The sequence below is a fragment of the Petaurus breviceps genome, unplaced genomic scaffold, assembly GCF_028583685.1.
Source record: "Petaurus breviceps papuanus isolate PSGF00001 unplaced genomic scaffold, PetGlider_PUasm1.0 38, whole genome shotgun sequence".
NCBI classification, from domain to species: Eukaryota; Metazoa; Chordata; class Mammalia; order Diprotodontia; family Petauridae; genus Petaurus; species Petaurus breviceps.
Window position 1 is genome coordinate 28416359 of NW_027186304.1, and position 20950 is coordinate 28437308.

Here is a 20950-nt window from a genome sequence, read left to right on the forward strand (position 1 = left end):
GACAGAGAGAGAGAGAGACAGAGAGAGAGAGAGACAGAGAGAGAGAGCCATGGGAGGTTTGAGGATAGAGAAAAATTTTGGAAGGCGTGCTGTGGTAAATGGGATTGTAAGTTATTTAGAGACATAGAAACAGATTGCCTTGCAACTGGGAGGGCCCAGTTGAGGTTATGTAATACAAATGTGTTGTGGGCTCAACAATGGTATGGTTTTTCTCCCTTTGTTCAGCAGCTCATGTATAGGAGTGAAGGTAGCAGATAGTGGGAGTGATCCGAGGCTAATGCTTGGCAGGGCTAGATGGATTTTTTAATAAGGGGACAAGGGACTCAAGAGAAGAGGACATTTGAAAATTGAACTGGTTTATGAAGAGGTCAGGATGGAGAAAAGAAGAAGATATAGTTAGTGTAGGTAGGGGTAATGACCTAGGACAGGGGTGGGGAACCTATGACCTCAAGGCCACATTAGCCTTCTAGGTCCTTGTAGAACCCTAAGGGACTTGGTGTAGAGAAAGAACAGATTTGGGGATTGCAAGGCAAGGGGGAAAGGGGAAAGACAACAGATTGTGATGAATAAGGGAATCTCAGAGTTCATGACAATGAAAATAATGATTTGTGGGAGATGACAAGATAAAGCGTATGATCATCTTTGTGTTACTCATTACTTCGGGAAATAAGTAAGTTGAGGAACTGGGAGATTAGGCTATTTGAGGGAGAATCAAATATGTATATTGAAATGTCCTGTGAGGGCAAGAGTTGGGGAAGAGAGAAAGATTGTCAGCCAGGGACTGAACTTATTGTGGAAAGAAGGGGAGTGTCCTGAAAGTCAGTAGACAGCAGCTACCAGAATGGTGATGGAGTGGTAGATATGGATTGAGAAAACCTTGTAGGAGAAAAGGTTACCAAGAGTTGGTAGTACAGGGAGAATCATGGAAGTGCTAATGAAGAGCCAGAAATATTCCTGTACTCTTTTTCCAGTCTTTATTTCCTTTTACAAATGATATTTTAAAAACTGAATAATCATACTTGGGAGGAAATAGGAGAATAGACCTTAGTTTAACTTTCAGAATAGGCATGATACTATTTTTTGCATGATTATTTTGATTCAGATAGTTCCTTTTCATTTTACGTCTCATTGTCTTGACAGTAGGTCTTAATAAAGAACATGTCATATTTTTAAAAATTTGAAATACAAATTCAAAAAGATTTCATTTGAATTAAAATTCAGTTGTTTTCCACTTAAGCCATTTTACTTACAAAGAGACTCTACGACTGTAAAGTTTTGCCCTTGGTTGGACCAGAACGAAAAATGTACTCCATTTTTTTTTCCTGCAGAGAAACTTAATGTTGCACATATGTTGAGGCAGCTAGGTGGTGCAGTGGATAGAACTCCAGGCTTGGAGTCAGGAAGACTAATCTGGCTTCAGACACGTGTTAGCTAGCTATGTGACCTTGGGCAAGTCACTTACCCCTGTTTTCCTCAGTTTCCTCATCTGTAAAATGGCCTGGAGAAGGAAATGGCAAACTACCCCAGTATCTTTGCCAAGAAAACCCCAAATGGGGCCAGGAAGAGTCAGGCATAACTGAAACAACTGAACAGTAACAACAACAAAGCACATATGTTATCACTAGTGCCTCCCAGCTGGAGCTCTGCCCTATTGACCAGACAAGTAAGTCAAAGATTTTTTTTTTCCCTTTCTGGTCAAGCTCTTTGGCTATAAAGTAGCCCCTCAAGGTGATTAGGATCTGATGTGAAAACAAGAATCCAGTTTAAACTCAGCATAGAGATTCAGTGATGGAATTATTTCATGTTTCTGGAGAAAGTTTAAAAATTTTATCACTGGACTTAATATTTCATCATGTGCTTCAAAAAAGAATCATAAAGCTGTTTAAACAAGACCATTTAAAATGTTTCTCACACGTTTAAAGCAATATATTTGGATACGATGAGTATATATGTAGGTGTATATTGGAGTTGTGTACATACTGGCTGTAGAGCTTGCTGGCAGTGTGTGCATGTGTGTGTGTGTGTGTGTTTGTGTGTACATACACCACAACTTGGGGCCTATCATTAGATGATGTTTTTAAGATGATTTTATTTCATACTTATAGCATTATATAAAGCTTATTAGCTTGAGAGTGGTCAATAATTGAAACTCCTATTTGGAGATTTTAGAAGACAAACTAAGTGAAGTCCTTCATAGCAGGTGAATAATTGCCAACTGTGCTCTCCACTCACCAAAACCTCCTTGACCACAGTTTCTTAATGTAGTTTGGTGTTGCAGGGTACAGTAAAGGAGGGGGTGGAGTGCCACAAGACAAAACACAGCATGAGAAAAAAACCATCAGAGAGAAGGGAAAGCTTTATTGAAATACAATACAAAAAGGCACTGGCGGGGTGGTGGGGGAGGCTTGTTGGGTCCACTGAGGTGCCCAATAAAATCAGGTGCCAAAATCAGTGAAGCCATGTTTTTATAGAGTTGAATCAAGCAGGACTAGATATTGGGGGAGCCTGGACTGGGGTGCAGGTCATGGTTCCAGGATTTGTGCAGATTCATGCTTGGGGAGCAGCTTTCTTTGGTAATCCTGCCAGTTGGAAACAGAGCTTTCTGCCCTTAGAACTGCCCTTACTTTGACCAGGTAGGACTGAGGCTTCAGCAGGGAGGTTCCTTAGTGAAGTCTCTGGTACATTCTGCCTGACTTTCAGTTTTTGGATGCTCATCCCTTAGTTATTTCTGTTTTTACCTCCTTAGGACTTTTTTACTTGCCCAACACAAGACTTGTGATCATATCTGTGAAGAAAGATTTCGAAAGCAGTGTTATAATTTACATATTTAACTTTGCCTTTTGAATATTTCCAGGAATCTTTCTTTAGCTCAGTCATTTTACCCTATTGCAGATGAGTCCTTCTGCAAAAGAGTGAGATGAGAGGGGTTTTGTCTACTTTAGCAATCTCCTCTCAATTTTTTTTTGAAATGCACCATGAAGTATGTTAAATTGTGAATCATAATATTTAAGAAAGAACTTAGCTTTCTTTTTTTTTCCTACCCACAGAAACGTTCCAGAGGCCAAGTGCTGTTCGACAAAGTGTGTGAACATCTGAACCTGTTAGAAAAAGACTACTTTGGTTTAACGTATCGGGACACTGAAAACCAAAAGGTGAAATATCCATTAGGGTGACCTTGTATTAAGAACAAGGAAGATGTTTTTGGACTGATACTAACTTCACTGATTTCACATGTTCTGTGGGTTATATTCCACTTTGCTTCCTTTCTTTTGAGTTCCTAATACTCCTAATTTTATTCACCTTTCCCCTATGCTTACTCCTACCCTATCTTACCAGAAGCCCTTTAATTGCTTTAGTATCTTATTTTTCTAAAAATCCCTGGACCCAGTTTTGACATTACTGATCTGTGAGACCTGGAGCAAGTCATCAACTTTCCTCAACTCGAGTTCCTTGATCTGTAAAATGAGTGAGTTAAATTAGATTAAAGACAACCAGGTGATATAGTGGGGTACCTTGCAGGGCCTGGAGTTAGGGAGACTCGATTCCTGAGTTCAAATGTGACCCAAGACATTTACTAGCTGTGTGACCTGGGTGAATCACTAAATTCTATTTGTCTCAGTTTCCTCATCTGTAAAATGAACTGGAGAAGGAAATGGAAAACAATTACAGTATCTTTGCCAAGAAAATCTCAAATGGGGTCAATTATAGATAATACTAAAACAACTGAACAACAACATTTAGATCAATCGATTAAAAGGGCTTGTGATGTTCTGAACATCCTACTAAGTGCTGGGGTTACAAAGAAAAGCAACAGTCTCTGCTTCAAGGAACTTACATTCTAATAGGGAAAACAGCATGTAAATAAATAGGAGCATGTAAGACACACAGAGAGCACATGGAAAATAACCTCCGAGAGGTCTGGCAAAGTCACTAATGTAGAAGTGCTTTTTTTTTTCAAAGAAGAGAGAAATGGACCAGGCATTAATTATGGGTTAAATTACATGTATCTAATCTCATCAAGCTATTTGTTTGATCATTCTGAGCCTCCTTTCATTGCTTTTCTATTTCTGCGCTGAATTGACCCCTTAAAACCAATGACTGTAAACTTATTTCTTGAAAAGTGCATTAAAAATGAACTGCCTACAGTTCTGTCCACCATTAGTGATGAGAAGAGTGTCTAAGATCCAATAAGGCCTGAAAGCAGGAGAAGGAGCATCAAATTGGAGTTAGTGGTGTGAGGGACTTGGGTAGTGCCAGTAACAGTAAGGATGAGTACCCTGGGCAAGATTAATAAATGTGTGTACTTAAACAGTCTGAAATTATATTTAACCTTCTGATCAAATTCCAAAATGTTATTTCTTTTTCAGAACTGGCTAGATCCTGCTAAAGAAATCAAAAAACAGATCCGAAGTAAGTTTTGTTGGATTCTTTTTTGGGCTGTTGGAAAGAATGTGGAGAGAACTGTTGAAAAAATGGAGCTTTGAACTGGTGACTGAACTGGTGAACTGGTGATAGTCAGATGGGGTTACTACAAACAGTGTTTTATGACAGAGGGTAAAACCATAGGTTCCTCCATATAGCTCCTATTTTTACTATTTGCATTGAATCTACTGTGAGCAACTAGGTGCTTAATAAGTCTTATTTAATGAATTGAATTTCTAGCATTTAATTAACGACTGCTCTTTTCATTTTTTACTAGCTATTATGATTCAAGAGAAATTTAAAAAAATATTTAAATCTAGAAAGATTTACTTTCAGGGAATATTTTAGTGAATGAAAATATAAATATAATAAATATATTTATGCCCCCACATAACAATTAACATTTATAGAGTTTGTAAAATACTTTACGTGTTATATTATTTGAGAGATTATTACACTATTAGAATTTATTATCCTAGAGATTCTTAACTTGGCGTCTCTGAACTAGTTTTCTTTGAAATCCTATATATTATACTTTATGCATTTGTAAACATTATTCTTTTGATCTGTAGATCAAAGCATACTATTTTTGCTTTATTTTTTCATGTTTTCTTTTTGTTCTGTTTCTTTTACAATATGACTATCATGATACATGTTTGTTTCACAGATATAACCTGTATTATCAAATTGCTTACCGTCTTAAGTAGGGGGGAGGAGAGGAAGGGAGGGAGAAAATTTGGATCTCAAATTTTTATATAAAAATGTATATTAAAAATTGTTTGTACATGTAATTGGAAAAAATAGAATACTTCCTACTGGGAAAAAAAAACCTTACCATTATTCTGAGGATTCTGTTGACTTCTTCAGATTGCCAAAGGGATCCATGACACAAAATAGTTTACAAAACCCTGTTCTATACTTAATCAGTCACATAGTTCATATAGTTTTTAGCTAGCCATTAACACATCAAAAGTAGCTAACTTATAGTCTTGTTAAAAAGAAATCCTCCTATAAGAATATAGAAGTCAAGCAAACGAAGATTATCATTGGACTTTAGAAATGTAATTATATGTTATATATATTTTTTGTCAGCTTGTCTGCTCTTTCATTGGTTCTTGAAAGCCAATAAAAGAGTCTTTTTATCATTATTCACAGAATCCAACCTATCTTTCTTGGAGTCCAGTAAATGAATGCACTCAGATTAAAAGTATCTCATTTCCTTGTTCCTTGTTACTTTGAGTAGAAGGAACAAATAACTTCTTCCAACTGCCTGTGGAATAAATTACTTTGAGATAAAAATGCCCAAAATACCACAAAGAGATAAATCAGTAGACAATCGATAGTTGATGGTGTTTAAAACTCCACTTTAGCAAAACCATGGAGGCTTCTTCGAAAAAAAAGAAAACAAAACCATCCCAAAGTGTAATCTCTTGGTATTGGCAGTCCTCCTGATAATTTATGCAATTAAACCTCCTCTAACACACATTTTAAATTTGATTTAATGTGTTTCCTAACCAACGGCTTGTCAGAGAAGCAACAGATTAGCTGAGATTGAAGCCAGGCAGGGATGACTGCTGTTGTGATAAATTGTTGAAAATATCATTATTTTTTGCTTTGAAGATTTTTTTTTTAATTAAGAGGATAAAATTTTCAGCTTTCTCTGTAGTTATAAGAAACCACATGTAGTCACAAAATTAATGCATAGTAATTAGTACTCCTCTAACCAATAATTGCAAAGTACTTTGAAAACATAACGTACTACAAATAAGCAACTATGATACTATTAGCAAAAAGTCTGCTTGAATAGCTTAATTTAGTTGCAACTTGTTGCTAGAATTGTATTTTCCCCATTGTAGCTTTATATGCTATCTCTTAACTGTCCTTTCTAAAGTAGAAAACCAAAGGAAAGAATGAGCTATCACACTTCATATGTTTTTCATTACATACAGATTACGTTCTATATACTTTGCTCATTTTGAGGAAAGTTAAATAATCATCTCTAGCCCATTAATAAGGCAGATTTTTTTATAAAAATAGATTTAAAGACAGAATGTAAAATTATCTGTAGCAATTCTTGTTTATATAACATTACTTCTGTCTTACTAGAACTTCTCTCATTTTAAAATTCAGCTAGACAATTCTGTGATTCTGTGTGTATATGTGTGTACACGTGTGTGCATGCGCATAATGGCATATGAAATACTTGGCACAAAGTAAAAGCATGTAAATTTTTTGACATGAGATAAATCATACAATTTTTTTGCATTCTTAGAAAACTTTAAATATTCAATAAGGCCTCTTGTTGCCCCAGTAGCCTATATAGCAGAAGTTGGCATTGAAGTCACAAGATTTTGAGATATATTCTTTAATTCTTCATGGTGAAGCCTCACTTTTATTACCTTGCATGTCAAGCATGTCTTTGATAATTTGCTTATTTCCCCAAGTCTACCATGTGTGTATTTATATATATTTAAATCCAGTATTTTTGTATATTTAAATTATATGTTCATATATTGTATATTTACATATAATGTAATATATTTATGTATATTTTAAGTTCATAACAGTTCCTAGACCCCAGAAGTATGGTTAATTCCATAGCTTCATCTCTTGGACATACTCTGTGTCATGGTGCAAGGTCATATTGCAGTTTTCCATCTCCATTTTGGAATTTCTTTGATTCTGGAACAGTTTTATTTCTCAGTATATCCACATATTTTATCAGACTTCATCATTTCTTCCATGAGTACAAGACTTCCAAGACCTACAAAAATAAAAAATTCCTGAAACTCTTTTTAGCTGGGTGTTTTACAGTCATTGAAGCATACTTTCTGAGAGCTACTTTTTTCTTCAATATTAATTTTTTTTAATTTATGGAATAAAACAAGCATTTCCATAACAAAGCACAATAAAAAGATGATTGCACAAGATATTGCAAAACTACTGTGCATAACTTGCTGTTCCTTTTAAATATACAACAAAATTATCATGTAAATTTCTTTTTATTTCTTCCCTCCCCCACCTCATCCTAGAGATAGCTACCATTAGACGCAAATAGGTGTGCGTATGTGTATATACACATTATATATGTATATATGTGTGTATATATGTATAATTATTCTATATATACTTCTACACTTTTGCATATTTCCTTGGAATAATATCCAGTGTATGGACATACATATGTATGTACACAAAAAGCATTGCATGGTGATGGCACCATCCTACAGTCTTCATCAGTTTATCTATATTCCCAATTCTTTTCTTTTCCACCTGCCAAGTCACTGTAACCTTTAATGAAAAATTCTATTAGGTTATGCTTCTTCTCAAGCAGGAAACTGTAAGCTCCCCAATATGACTACCATCAATCCTGCCTCCCCAGAAAAAGTGATAAAAGTGTGACGTTCACATCTATTTAACATGTGTCACTAGACCAAAGGCCTACAAACTGCATGTGGCACACAGTACTAATTGGAACCCAAACTAGATGAAAATAGAACTGGGAATTATTTAACAACAAAAAAAGCATATATCATTATATTTTAAAACCAAATCAATAATTGGCCCCCAGAGATCCTTCTTTTGTACTAATACCCTCCATTTCTGTTTGATTTTGGCACTACTAACCTAGACCATAGTCTTCCAGTATGTTTCTTTTCTTTTCTTTTTTTTTTTGAAAGCAATTGGGGTTAAGATAACTTGCTCAAGATTACACGGCCAGTTATTTTGTGTGGGTGCCAAGTATCTGAGGCCGGAACTGATCTCGGGTCTCCCAATGCCAGGGCCAGCACTCTTACTCACTGTGCCACCTGGCCTCCCCCTTCCAGTAGGTTTCAATGCAGAACTTTATAGGCACAGTCCACTTTGAGAATTTTCCATGTGTTTTGTCTCTTTTTCTCCTCCAAATACTTACCTCTGAGTGCTTTCATTACTAATTTCCTTTGCCTTTATCATCAGATAGAATAAAACTTCTTAACCAATAGTCCATGGAATCCCAAGAAATCCATGGCTAGAATTTTAAGGGGTCTATAGAGTATAGGCATATTAGTTTTTCAATAATGTATTTCAATACGTTTGGTTTCCTTTGTAATTCTGTGTATTTTATTTTATGCAGTTTAAAACATTCTGAAAAGTGTACCACGTATAGGCTTCCACAGACTGCCCAAGGGAGCTATCACATATGAAGTTTAAGAATGCCTCAGATAGAAAAAAAGAGAGGGCAGAACTTAAAGTAATACATTTTGCTAGTAAAAAAAAAAATTGAGGATAAGATTGGAAGTGTTAAAAAAAAAAACCTGAGATTTAAAGAGTTAACTTTCCTGTCCCTATTTTATCATGGATAATGTACAAGTTTCTAAATGTGGTGATTGTGAATAGATGCTAATTTGGTAACCGATTGGAACTGTAAATGGAAAGAGATTCTGTGAACTTCTGTTTTTCTGCAGGTGGTGCTTGGCAGTTTTCATTTAATGTGAAATTCTACCCGCCAGATCCTGCCCAGTTATCTGAAGATATCACCAGGTATTTGAAAAAATGAATATGAAAGTCTCAGGCACAGTGGGAAGAAAGATCTTTTCCCCAAGTTCCCTTGAGAACAACTTTGCTTGTTTCAGACAGACTCTAAATCAGCCACTTTCACTTAGCAGATTGATGGCAACTGGTTGATAATAAGGAAAATGTTAACATTGTCACAAATGAAGAATATTCACTGTTAAATCTTTGATTCTAGGTTGATACTTCCATATACTTTTGAGGGGTATTTTTTTATTTTAAATTTAAATACAAAACGAGTAAAGAAAAAGAAGATCATTGCCATGTACACAGCAGACCATAAGAGAGTATTAGATAAAGAAAACAAATTTCTATTTCAAGAAAACCTGTATAAGTGCTACACTTTGTTTTCGAAGCTCTCCAGCTTTTCTTTGCTTCCTTGTTGTTTTGTTCTCTGCTGTGCACTTTTTACCTTATTTTTTTCCTTCCCCCATCACCCTAATCACTAAAGAAGGCTACAATTAAGCATGGATATCCAAACATACACACACATGGATACACACATACACATAGATACATTCACATATACATAGATATCTATATACACACATAGATAAACATACACAAATAGGTAAGACCATACTATGCTTATTTCCTCCTATCATCTGTTTCTCTGAAGGTCGATAGCATCTTCCTTCATAGGTCCAAGTCCTTCCATGTTTTTCTAAATCAGCCAACTGATCATTTCCTCAACCACAGTAATATTCCAACCCAATCACATCCTGAGAGATTGTCTATGAAAGTTTTACCCCCAGTTTTCTGCATTCCTTCTATTCTTGGCTTCAAGAACATTTTAAATTTAAACTAATTGAAATTATCCTTTTCACATTTCAACAACTCTCACCTTTTGCTATAGCTCAAGGGCTCATACTGCTGAATCTACTTTCTTTACATATTTTTTGCATGGTTTCTTTGAAGTTTCTGATTTTTATTCTTCCAAATGAACTTTATTATTTTTTCTAACTCAGTAAAATAATTTTTAATTAATTAAGATGATATTGAATAAATTGATTAGTTAGGTAAAATTGTCATTTTAAAATTATGTTAGGCTTTACCTACCCATGAACAATAAATATTATTTCAGTTATTTAGGTCTGAATTTATTTGTATAAAAATGTTTTATGTTTATGTTCACATAGTTCCTGTGTCTGTTTTGGCAGGTATACACTCAGGTATTTTATACTAAGTATTTTAAATGGTCTAAAACAGTATTGAATAATATTACATGGTAAAGTTTCTCTATTTTTCACTTTTGATTAAATCTATTTTAATTTTAACGTTATCTGAGATCATGATTGCTATCCTTGCTTTGTCCACATACTAAAATCTGTGCCTATCCTTTATTTCTTGTGTATATCTTTCATTTTAATAACATTTCCTGAAAGCAACATGTTGTTGAATTCAAATTTTTAATCTGCTGTCCATTTTCATTTTAGGGGTAAAATTCATCCCATTCACATTCCAAGTTACAATTACTTATTGTATATTTTTCTCACTATTCTTCTCACGCTATTTACCATATCCCTCCTCATTCCTCTACTTTACTTCTACCTTGCCTTCCTATTCCTTAATCTACTCACCCCTCTTCAAGTCCCTCCCTTATCTTCCTCCACTCTATCCTTTGCTTCCTTATTTCTTTATGAATGTAAATAACTTATACCTTTCTGGACATTCATATATATACACACATACACACATATACACACATACACCCACACATATGTACATATATATGTTATTTATATATGTTGTTCCCTCTTTAACCCATTCCTGATGAGAGTAAGGTTCCAGCACTACTTGCCCTCCCCCCACTAGCTTCTTCAGTATACATTTTTTTAATGCCTCATTTGTATGAGATAATTACTCCTTTTTATATCTCCCTACATAGTTGTATTTTTTTATCAGCTCGGCCCATATCTTTCTTTCAAACTACCCAAATAATGATGACAATCATAAGAGTACTGTTAATATTTTCACAAATACGAAGTATGGAATCTGACCTTATTGAGTCCCTTATAATTGATCTTTAATATAATGTTTACCTTATATTTCTCCTGGATGTTATTTGTTGAATTTTCCCTCACATTCCGGGGGTTTTGTCACAAAAACCTTGAAAGTTGTTGAGTTGGTTAAATTTCCAATTTTTTTCCATTCATGACTATACTTAACTTTGCTGGGCAAGTATCCTTGATTGTAACTCCAGCTCTTTTGCTCTACAGAATGTAATATTTTCCAAGTCACATGGTCCTTTAACATAGTGGCTGCTAGGTCTTGTGTAATCCTTATTGTAGCTCTGTGATATTTAAATTTTTTCTTATTGCTTCTATGTTTTTAAAAAATACTTATTTTATTATGAACTTAAGATTTAAAGCGAGCATTTCTATAACATAGTAGAATAGAAAAAAATGATCTTACATGAAACTACAGATCTATTATGTACACCTTGCTATTCCTTTTAAATACAGAATAAAGTTATCATATAATTTCCTTTTTTTCCCCTTTTTTTTCTAACCTCCCCTCACTCCTGTTGTAGAGATGGCTACCATTAGACTTAAATATGTATATATAATATTATATCTATCCACATATATGATATGATCTATGCAAATAGATCATATTATGTGTATGTTTATAAAATCATTCTATATATACTCCTATTTATTAGTTCTTTCTCTGGATGCAGATAGCATCTTCACATGTCCTTTGTAGTTAATTTGGACATTTATAATAGTCACAATTACTTAGTCATTCCAAGTTGTTCTTAAAACAATACTGTTGTTACTGTATACAATGTTCTCTTGGTTCTGCTCATTTTACTCTTCCATATACTTGTGACTGGTGGAAAAATATATCCATGTGAGTGTTGACTTGCAATACTGCTGCGGGAGGGTTAGGTAGACTTCCCATTTTTATCTTCTTTGCTTTTTATTGTTTTAGTATACATAGCTGTAGATTAAAAAGAAGAGAGACAGAAAACAGCAGAAACATTTTTCTCTGAATAACTAGAATTTTTACTATGACTAGACCAAGCACTTAATAACTATAAAAATGAGTTTTATGATATAAAGATATAAATGGAAAATGTCACAGAAATTACTTATCTTCCATACTGTATTCACTCCTCACCTCCCCCCCAAAAAAAAGATAAGGGCCTATTTTGATTACCCTAAGAAGAATGGAAAAAGAAAACAGTTAGCATTCCTATGGTTATGAAAAGATAAATATTAAACTGCAAGAATTATTCCAGAAAGACAAATGAACATGGAAACTGAGCAAAGGTGCTTTTGCTTAATTTCTCTGCTTTGTTGGACAACTCTTTCTACTAAAGCCTCCCAGGCTTATATTTATACTTTATAAATTTTGCATAACTTTGGACCACCATGCTTCTGTTATTCTCTGACAGTAACTTACTGCTGGTCCAAGTAAATATACACTAACATGTAATGAGTGTAATGATTGCCTCTTGTCAATGGGGACATCTCTAGGGTGGAATTTTCAGATAGAGTCAAATACTTTGGAATTCCCACACAAAATGCAAAATGTTAAGATGAAAAGAAATTTGCTTCATGTGACAAATTAGAATATAGATAAAAGCTAGCTTTAAAATAGGTAAGCTGGAGAAGTCATACATTTTTCTTTCCCAGGGCCTAAATTTAAGATAAATTTATTTAAAGATAATGACATTGTTAAATTTGGATTTGAAAAAGGAATCCATAATTCCACTGCATCTTTTGGAAAATATTTCTATAGGATATTTAAATATTCAAAAATCTTTTAAAAATATATAACACCAAATTGGCTGATTTCTAGATATTTAGAATTAGAATATCATAATCATAAATCTATAAAGTATCTTAGAAGTTCATATAAGAAAATTAATGCTTAAACCTTAAACCATCAAAGAGAGATGATTTGATCAATGTGTGTATTAACATCCCAGGCAATGCATGAAGATAGAATGCATTGATGCTTACATCCTTATTCCTGGGCATTAATGATATCAGCAATAACAATATCTACTTAGAAATATTTGGTATTTATAAATCTTAAGAAATGAACTTATTAAAAAGCTATGTTTTTTACCTTGGCAAAATTCCTTGGAAAAGCATTTGCAATGCCCAAATTTAAAACAAAGGCTTTTCTAACTTAAGAACCATTATGCTTTAGAATTAGTCTTCATGTCAGTACATCTCTGTTTAGACTTTAGAAAATTAATCTAAAGCCCTGCCTGAAGTGCATTATATGAAAGAAAATTATACTCAAGTAGAAATGCAGTAAATTGACAGCATAAGTGGTGATTTACAGTTTTTTGGCCTACACAGGATGTCACAAGTAAGACTTTATGTCCTTGATGAAATAACCCCCCTGACCCCTACAAACCAGTAATTATGTATTGGAAAATTATATTGCAAAACCTCCCACCAATTATTTTTTGTAAAGTATGTTCACACAGATCAATGGATTCCTTTAGGAGATGTTAGTGGAACCATTTCATGTGATTCTTTTAATACATACTATATATATATATATATATATGTGTGTGTGTATAACTTTATTAATAAAACTTTACTTAACTAATTTCCTCTGTGCAACTGATTCAAAGCTCCTCTGATTATACCTTGCAGTAAAGAGTCAGCCCATGGATACATGTGCAAACACATGCTTATATTTTGTTTCAACATGTTCCTTGATTATATCAATCTTCAAATACTATAAATCATCCAAATTTATCGGTGACTTGGACTCTTAGTGGCTCAGTGGCAAAGAATAATTTTCCATTAAATTTATTGGAGTCAAATCTGAAGCCAAAGCATGGCTTTGACTTACTTCCAGCAGAAACAGATGTCCTCATCCACATACTAAAATATTCTTAGGATAGTTTGTTTATTTTGGAAGCTAGCAAAATAGTCAGTGGAGTGGCTTTTTTGTTTGTATTTTTGTTTTAAGGTAACATAGACATTTTCCCTTGTTTGTTTTTTGTTTTAAGGTAGCATAGACATTTTCTCTTGTTTGTTTGTCTTTTTTTTAAGAAAACATGGACATTTTCCCTTGTGTGTATTTTTGTTTTAAGGTAACATAGACATTTTCCCTTGTTTCTTTGGTTTTTTTGTTTTAATGTAACACAGACATTTTTTCTTAGTTCCAAGGCAATGTGTAAATATACATGAAAAAGAAATTGTAGTGGGCCATGGAAAATTCCTCCCAGTGCTGTATGCTGAAAACTGTAACTTCGTCTAAGCACTGTTCTTTGTCTTTGGAAGGTACTACCTCTGTTTGCAGCTGCGAGATGATATAGTATCAGGAAGGTTGCCGTGTTCTTTCGTCACACTAGCCCTCTTGGGATCCTATACTGTTCAGTCTGAACTTGGAGACTATGACCCAGATGAATGTGGAAGTGATTATGTCAGTGAATTCCGTTTTGCACCAAACCACACGAAAGAACTGGAAGATAAAGTGATTGAGCTGCACAAGAGCCACAGGTGAATAGTAAAAATATTTAAAGCATTTTGCTTAGGTTCACTTTGGGAATGGGAATATTATCTAGATCGGGGGTGGGCATTCCCACCCCCGATCTAGATAAATTCTTAATTTCCCCAACAAATCTAGTTCTGACCCCCTAGGAAATTAGTCATGAATGGACTCTTTATATACTCTGTCTGGCTCAGAATGTTAAAATACTTAATTTGAACTTTTTATCTTAAATTCTTTTCTCGTTATTCTGCTTGGTGCTTTCTGAGCATCTCTTATCAGTCTAGGAATAGATTTTGCTACCCAGTATTCTATAGAAAAGGCCTAATGCCTTAGATAATGACTTGTTTAGCAGAGAGCCAAGTAGCTAATTATATAGAAAAATCTTCTTGTCTTTTGACGATGTTTAAACTTTTGGTTTTTCTTCTTATTCAGGGGAATGACGCCAGCAGAAGCAGAGATGCATTTCTTAGAAAATGCCAAAAAATTATCCATGTATGGAGTTGATCTACACCATGCCAAGGTAGATGGACATTTTTATTTATACTTCTTTCTTCTTCTCCAGACTCCCTCTTGCCCTAACCAGGCCCTAAACATTGGGCTCATGGGATGGGTTATCATACCCTTCACCTATTCAGTGAAATGCAATTTGATGGACGAAAGAGTGTATGTGGGAAAATTAGCTATTCTTAGAGAAGCAGTAGGTCTTAACAGGGGTGGGGAACCTATGGCCTTGAAGCCACATGGCCTCGAGGCCACAGGTTCCCCACACTTGCTTTTGGAGAACTACAGAAAAATCAAAATATGCTTTAAAGTAAAAAAAAAAAGTGTGGGTACAAATTTATGTAGTATCCTTTGTTATTTTGTTTTCCATCCTTTCTTTCCTAAAGGATATTTCCAAAGGTTCATTCCTTGGAACTTTATTCTTGTTTTGTTTTTCTTCTCCTCTCCTCTGCCTTGGTCCTTTGTGCTTTGTACATTGCCTCACATGTGTTAGATGCTTAATAAATTCTTCATTCATTCTGTTGAGTTATGGGTTCCCCACATTTTAGGAAAGATGTTAATAAGTTGGAGAATATATTGGAGAAAAATGACCATCTTGGAGAAAGATCTCAAGTTTATGCCATAGAAAGCTTGGTTCAAAGACTGTTGAGTTTAACCTGGAGAAGAAAATATTTAATGGGGATATGATAATTGTCATTCAGTATTGTAAAGGCTATTTTGTAGAAGAATAGATTTATGCTACTTGGACCTAAGGGGAAGCTAGGTGGAGGCACGTAGGTGGCATAGTGGATACAGTGCAGGCCCCAGAGGCAGGAAGACTCATTTTTCTGAGTTCAAATCTCATGTCAAACACTTTTTAGCTATGTGACCCGGGGCAAGTCACTTAACTCTGCCTCATCTATAAAATAATCTGGAGAAGGAAATGGCAAACCACTCCCATATCTTTGCCAAGAATACTCCAAATGCGGTCACAAAGAGTTGGGTGTGACTGAACAGCAGTAACAAGAAGTGTTGGACCTAAAGAACAAAATAAGAAAGCAATGAGTTGTAGCAAAGATGCAAAATAAGTTTGGTTTAAATAATTATAATGAAAATTATCCATAAGTTAAAAGATCTGCTTCAGGGAAGTGTTATATTCACTGATGATCTTCAAGCAAAGGCCCAATTTTCATTTGTGAGTTAAATTGTTGAGCAGATTCTTGTGGTATAGACCAATCTAGACCACTTCCAAGATCTTCCTCAGTTCTAAGATACTGTGATGATTCCAAGAATTCAAATACTTTCTTGGACTCAAATGTCAACTTTATAATATGTTGTGTGATCTTGGACCAGTCATGTCATCACCTCTGTTTCCTTACATATAAAATAAGTGGTTTGGGTTAAATGATAACCTAATGTTTTTTTCAGCTCTGACGTGTCACTTTCCTCTCCCTTGACCTCTTAACTATGTTTCATCTCTCTATTTCCAACTGACAACTAGACAGTTCTCTGAATATTTTTGCTCAAATTCAAAACCAAAAGAGAACTTCTATTCTCATCCTCACACCCTCAACCTACACCTTTTTGTACATTTCCAATACCAACATCAGTTTTTCCCAGTCATAGCTCAAAGTCTTGGTCATTTGGGAATTATTCTTTATTCTCTAAATCTATCACTATCTTAATTCTTCATTGGAAATATTTTTTATCTTTTTCTATCTCTGCTGTCACCGTTCAGGTTCTCATCATCACCTCACAATTTGGATTTCTGTAATAGTCTCCAAATTAATTTCTCTGTTTCCCCTCTCTTTTTCCTCCCCTCATTCCTTCCTACACAGACCTGTAGACTTAAAACATTGCTTTTTCCATATTTTTTTCTCCTCTATTCAAGAATTTATAATAACCCTCCATTGACTATTGAATAAATTCCAAAGTCGGTGCAGGTTAATGCAATCAAGATGATAAAATTTACTGGAGTTAGAGGTCCTTGATGTGAATCCAAGTTCAGGTATTTACTTACCTATATGAGGCAAATCACTTCATTTTTATTGGCCTTAATTTCCTCATATGTAAAATAATGAGACTGAACTTTATGGTACAGTAAAGCCTCTTTCATCTGCGATTCTTTGATCCTTATTTTGACATTCAAAATCTTCCATAATCTAATTGTACCTTCCTTGTCCAATCACATCTCCCATTTTTTGCTTCCACATGTTTTTCTGTCTTAGTCTGTTGTTTTCTCCTTCTCTTCCTCTGAAAAGTATGCCATAAACAGGCTTCTCTTGAGAGCTTTGTTCTCCATTTTATTCAACATTGCAGAAATGCCTGACTTTATCTTAAAATTTGTGTGTTCTTCAAACAATGAAGAGTGGCCCAGTGCTAAGCAGGTCTTTTCTCCTTGGTGTCTCCGTGCCACAGCTGACTCATCCGTTGGCAGTCATAGCTTTGGCTTTATTTCATGTTTTGGCACTTCGTTATTTTTTGTGCTTCACTTTGTGTAAGTCTTTCTCTCAGCAGATTCTGAATATATACCAAAAGCTTGGGTTTTTTCTCCCCTGTTGTAACTACAGTTCTTAATATAGTTCATGGGATCAGAACACAATAGCTGGAGGGAATTTGAGCTCATTTAGTTCAATCTCTTCATTTTATAGATAAGGAAATGTTGAGAGACTTGCTGAAAGTTATACAAGCTGTCACTGGCAGAATTCAGTTAAAACGCACGTCATATTACTCAGAGTTTGTTGCTCTTTTCGTCACACCCAGCTGCTAGTTCGATACCTATGGCAGTCATTCAGAATGTATTTGTTGAACTGAATGACTTTAAACCTCAAACTTCAGGTGCTATAAGCAATATACCCTACTTCAAATAAATATGATATTTTGAAGTCTTAATTAAAATCTTTGCCATCATTATGGAGCATATCCAGCACAATGAAGTTCTTGAGAAGCTTTTGGTTGGGGTTCACCAAATTCATTGATCATTTCAGTGTATGTTGTGTATTATTCATGCATGTTTTCTGTTTCATCTCACAAGTGTATTTTATCAACATGATGTCTATATTTGGGGGAATGTTTGTTCCTCGAGGCTTTGTTTTTCTTTGTCTTGCCTCTGCTGATATGTCTCTTGCCAGCAATACTTGATATTGTGCTTATCAACTTGCATTTATAGCAAATTGTTTCACTTCCAATTTTGAAAAGTATGGGCAATTTCATTTGCAAGATTTTACTATATGAAAGAGCACCGAGGAAGTCAGCAGACCTAAGTTCTCGTGACCCTCTGCCAGTTGACCTCCAGGAAAACCACTTAGTCTCAGCCTCAGTCTCATCTCTAAACGATAAAATAAAATGATCATGCCCATCATGCCAATCTCAAAGAGTTCTTGTAAGAATCAAATGATCATATTTAGGAAAGCACTTTGTAAATTTTGAATGGCTATGCCCATGTAAGGTGCTATCAGTGTTTATTACCATCATCATTATTTTATGTGGGCTTCTAAATCTTGGGTAGACTTCTATCTCTTTACAACCTTCTCCTTTTAAGCAATAGAAATATGATTTATTTAGGCACAGTTAGATTTAAAAAGTGAACAGAATCCTCCAGAAGTTCTATAATTTTGTCAGATCTGATGCTGAAAATTTCTAGTTATATAAGAGCTGGTAGTTGAATTTTAAATTCTGTCATTTTTACCTGACTGCCCTCCTTCAGAGCTCCCTTCTTAGGCTGTACTACAAATGCTTGGTCTGTGATGGGTGTCCAACGAAGAGGTGTTATAGAAAGAATGATGGAATATTTGAAATAAAGATTTCATTTAAAAGAAAACCTTGCACAGTATTTCCTCCTATATAAAATGTCCCATACACAATCAGGATTATTGTTCTGGCAGTCTGTGAAATTAGGTTCTTGACAGTGGGTCTATATGTGTCTTCTGACCAGTAAATGTATTATAATAGGGCTTTTTAGGTAAGTAGTAGAAATTATTCTCTTATGCTAGTGGAAAACATGTTTCCCCATTCTTTCTTCCCCAAATCACCACATGAGGAATGTATAGCAGGTATTCCATCTGAGATCCCCTGCTAGTATATGAGTGGGCACTTTGGGATTAGGCATAATTTTAGAAAATTGATTCACATAAAAGAAGCATCAGCCCTTTATCAATATAAAGTGACAGTTCCTTAGATGAAAATGTCTTAAAGGTCTTGCTAGATAGTTAGTAGACCAGTCCTCATTTTTGAAACAAACCCCCCCACTAACTTCTTTTCAAATTGTATTATGTATTTTCTAATATATATCATATTGTAACATCCTGTGGTCAATTCAATCTAGTCCCATAAAGTAATCAGCTATCTCAATAAAGCAATGCATTTTCAGTATATGGGACTTTATTTTAAGGTGATTTAGTTCCATTTATAATCTTGTTTTTAAACATCTATTGATTCAGGGATTTAGCTCTGTACCAGAGATATTAAGTAGGTAATATGTCTTTGAAGTAGATAGCTTAATTAGTTCCCAATTAATTTTAAATTTTTCAGATAGGTCTTATATTCCTTACATGCTTTTTCATTTACAAATATTCCATTATCATCACATACACACACACACACACACACACACACCCTTACCCAATACTGAATATCTAAGTTCTTTTAAAGTCACTCAAAGATAAAATAGTATTTAATTCAATAAATTTTTGTCTAGTAGCAAAAGCCACCAAAAGTCCTGGGTTCTACATCTGAGTTTCTCCAGAGGCCCAGTTCCACATCACTAAAATGCTGTGTGACACAGCAACAATTACTTTCATTTTCCAGGGTTCAGTGTCCGACTCTCAGTTTCTGGGACTCAGTTTTTTCTTTGCAAAAGAAGAGCCTTGGAGTAGGTAATCTCTACATACCTTTGCAGCTCTGACTTTGCTTTTGTTTTTTAAAAGTTGATTAAAGGAGGCTTTTGTATGGATTGTTGCACTATTATAACCAGTTACCTAGGATGGTTATTTATAGTTTTCTTACTGCTGTCTCTTGGGGGAAATTACACCTTTTTCCTCCTATAATATATAATGATTATTAATTATAGCATAATTATGGCAACTAGATGGTACAGTAAATACAGTGTCCGACCTGGAGTCTGGATAACTCATCTCCCTGAGTTCAAATCCAGCCTCAGACATTTACTAGCTGTGAGACCCCGGGGCAAGTCACTTAATCCTGTTTGCTTCAGTTTCCTCATCTGTAAAATGAGCTGGAGAAGGAAATGGCAAACCACTCCAATAGCTTTGCCAAGAAAACAACAAATGGGTCCACAGAGTCAGACATAACTGAAAATGACTGAACAACATAAACAAAAATGTAATTATGAAAGTTTCTAATTTTAGGTCATGAATTTATTACATGTAACTGGGTTTTCATACTTTAGAAGGGATTGACTGTAGGTAATATTTCAGTGGCTATATATAAATATAAAGTGCTGTGGATAAGAGATATTCAGTGCCTGCCACATAGTAAGCTCTTAATAAATGCTTGTTGATTGAAATGGTGTTTAGAGAAGAATTGTAAGTTGAGAATAAAAAGATCATAGAATCACATAATTTTCAGATTTGTAAAAGTTGTTAGAGATATTCTGGTTTGGGGATTTTAGCTTTTGTCATAGATCCCTTGTCAGTCCAGTGAAATCTATGGACACCTCTCAAGATTAATAAAGTACATAGGGTTATAAAGAGAAACAATTATGTTGAAATATAGTTATCAAAATATTTTTTAAAACAAATTCATGGACTTTAGGTTAGTCCGTGATCTAGTCCAACTTGTATTCCCAGAAATGATCCCTTTTATATCTCAGCCGACAAGTAGCCAACGAAACTTTTCCTGAAGACCTCCAATAAGGGGAAATAAATATTAGCCCACATTTGTATAGAATTGTAAAGGTTCTAAGTATCTTTAGACACATTTTTCATTGTTCAGTCATTTCAGTCGTGGCTTACTCTCTGTGACCCCATTTTGGGGTTTTCTTGACAAAGATACTGGAATGGTTTGC

General features: G+C 34.7%; 1 protein-coding gene across 14 annotated transcripts in view; it reads left to right on the top strand.

Annotated features, from left to right (window-relative positions):
- Window positions 1-20950, top strand: part of EPB41L3 (erythrocyte membrane protein band 4.1 like 3) — a 193347-nt gene that overhangs the window by 131672 nt on the left and 40725 nt on the right. For all 14 annotated transcript variants that reach the window (XM_069099675.1, XM_069099676.1, XM_069099677.1 and 11 more), the window contains exons 4-8: window positions 3048-3152; window positions 4368-4410; window positions 8868-8943; window positions 14235-14453; window positions 14878-14965. In XM_069099675.1, coding sequence (XP_068955776.1) covers window positions 3048-3152; window positions 4368-4410; window positions 8868-8943; window positions 14235-14453; window positions 14878-14965 — 531 coding nt within the window. The remainder of the gene's footprint in view (window positions 1-3047; window positions 3153-4367; window positions 4411-8867; window positions 8944-14234; window positions 14454-14877; window positions 14966-20950) is intronic.